At 46.7% G+C, this 379-nt stretch overlaps 1 protein-coding gene across 1 annotated transcript in view; it reads left to right on the forward strand.

The window, feature by feature from the left end:
• Nucleotides 1–227: 227 nt before the first annotated feature.
• TGM4 (transglutaminase 4) overlaps nt 228–379 on the forward strand; it is a gene marked incomplete at its 5' end in the record, with an annotated part of 9,247 nt that continues 9,095 nt past the window's right edge. Inside the window, one exon of the mRNA XM_009584942.1 lies at nt 228–367. Within this exon, the coding sequence (XP_009583237.1) occupies nt 228–367 (140 nt within the window). The remainder of the gene's footprint in view (nt 368–379) is intronic.

The following is a 379-nucleotide window of genomic DNA, read 5'->3' on the forward strand; positions in this document are numbered from 1 at the left end:
ATAACTGATATATAACTAATGTATAACATTTGGTATAACTTAACTGTTATACCATCCATTAGCTTTGGTGATCCTTGGTGCGATTCCTTGTGCTAGACCACTGGACACTTAGATGTTTTGATGACCCACAGGGCTCCATTAAGAAGAAGAAAACTGTTTTTACTGACCAATTTACCATCAACTCCCTTTTCTTTTTTCTTTCTCCCTCTCTGCTAACGGCTTTCCAGGGACCGATCTGAAGGTCACTGGGATTGACTTTCTCAAGAGCCAGAACTCCCGCCTGCACCACACAGATGCGTACAACATCAAGAACCTGGTGGTGCGGCGAGGGCAGGCCTTTCAGCTCCAGCTCCGCTTTAGCAGGGGGGCCAACGCCTGC

This window comes from Fulmarus glacialis, unplaced genomic scaffold, assembly GCF_000690835.1.
Source record: "Fulmarus glacialis isolate BGI_N327 unplaced genomic scaffold, ASM69083v1 scaffold8589, whole genome shotgun sequence".
NCBI lineage: Eukaryota > Metazoa > Chordata > Aves > Procellariiformes > Procellariidae > Fulmarus > Fulmarus glacialis.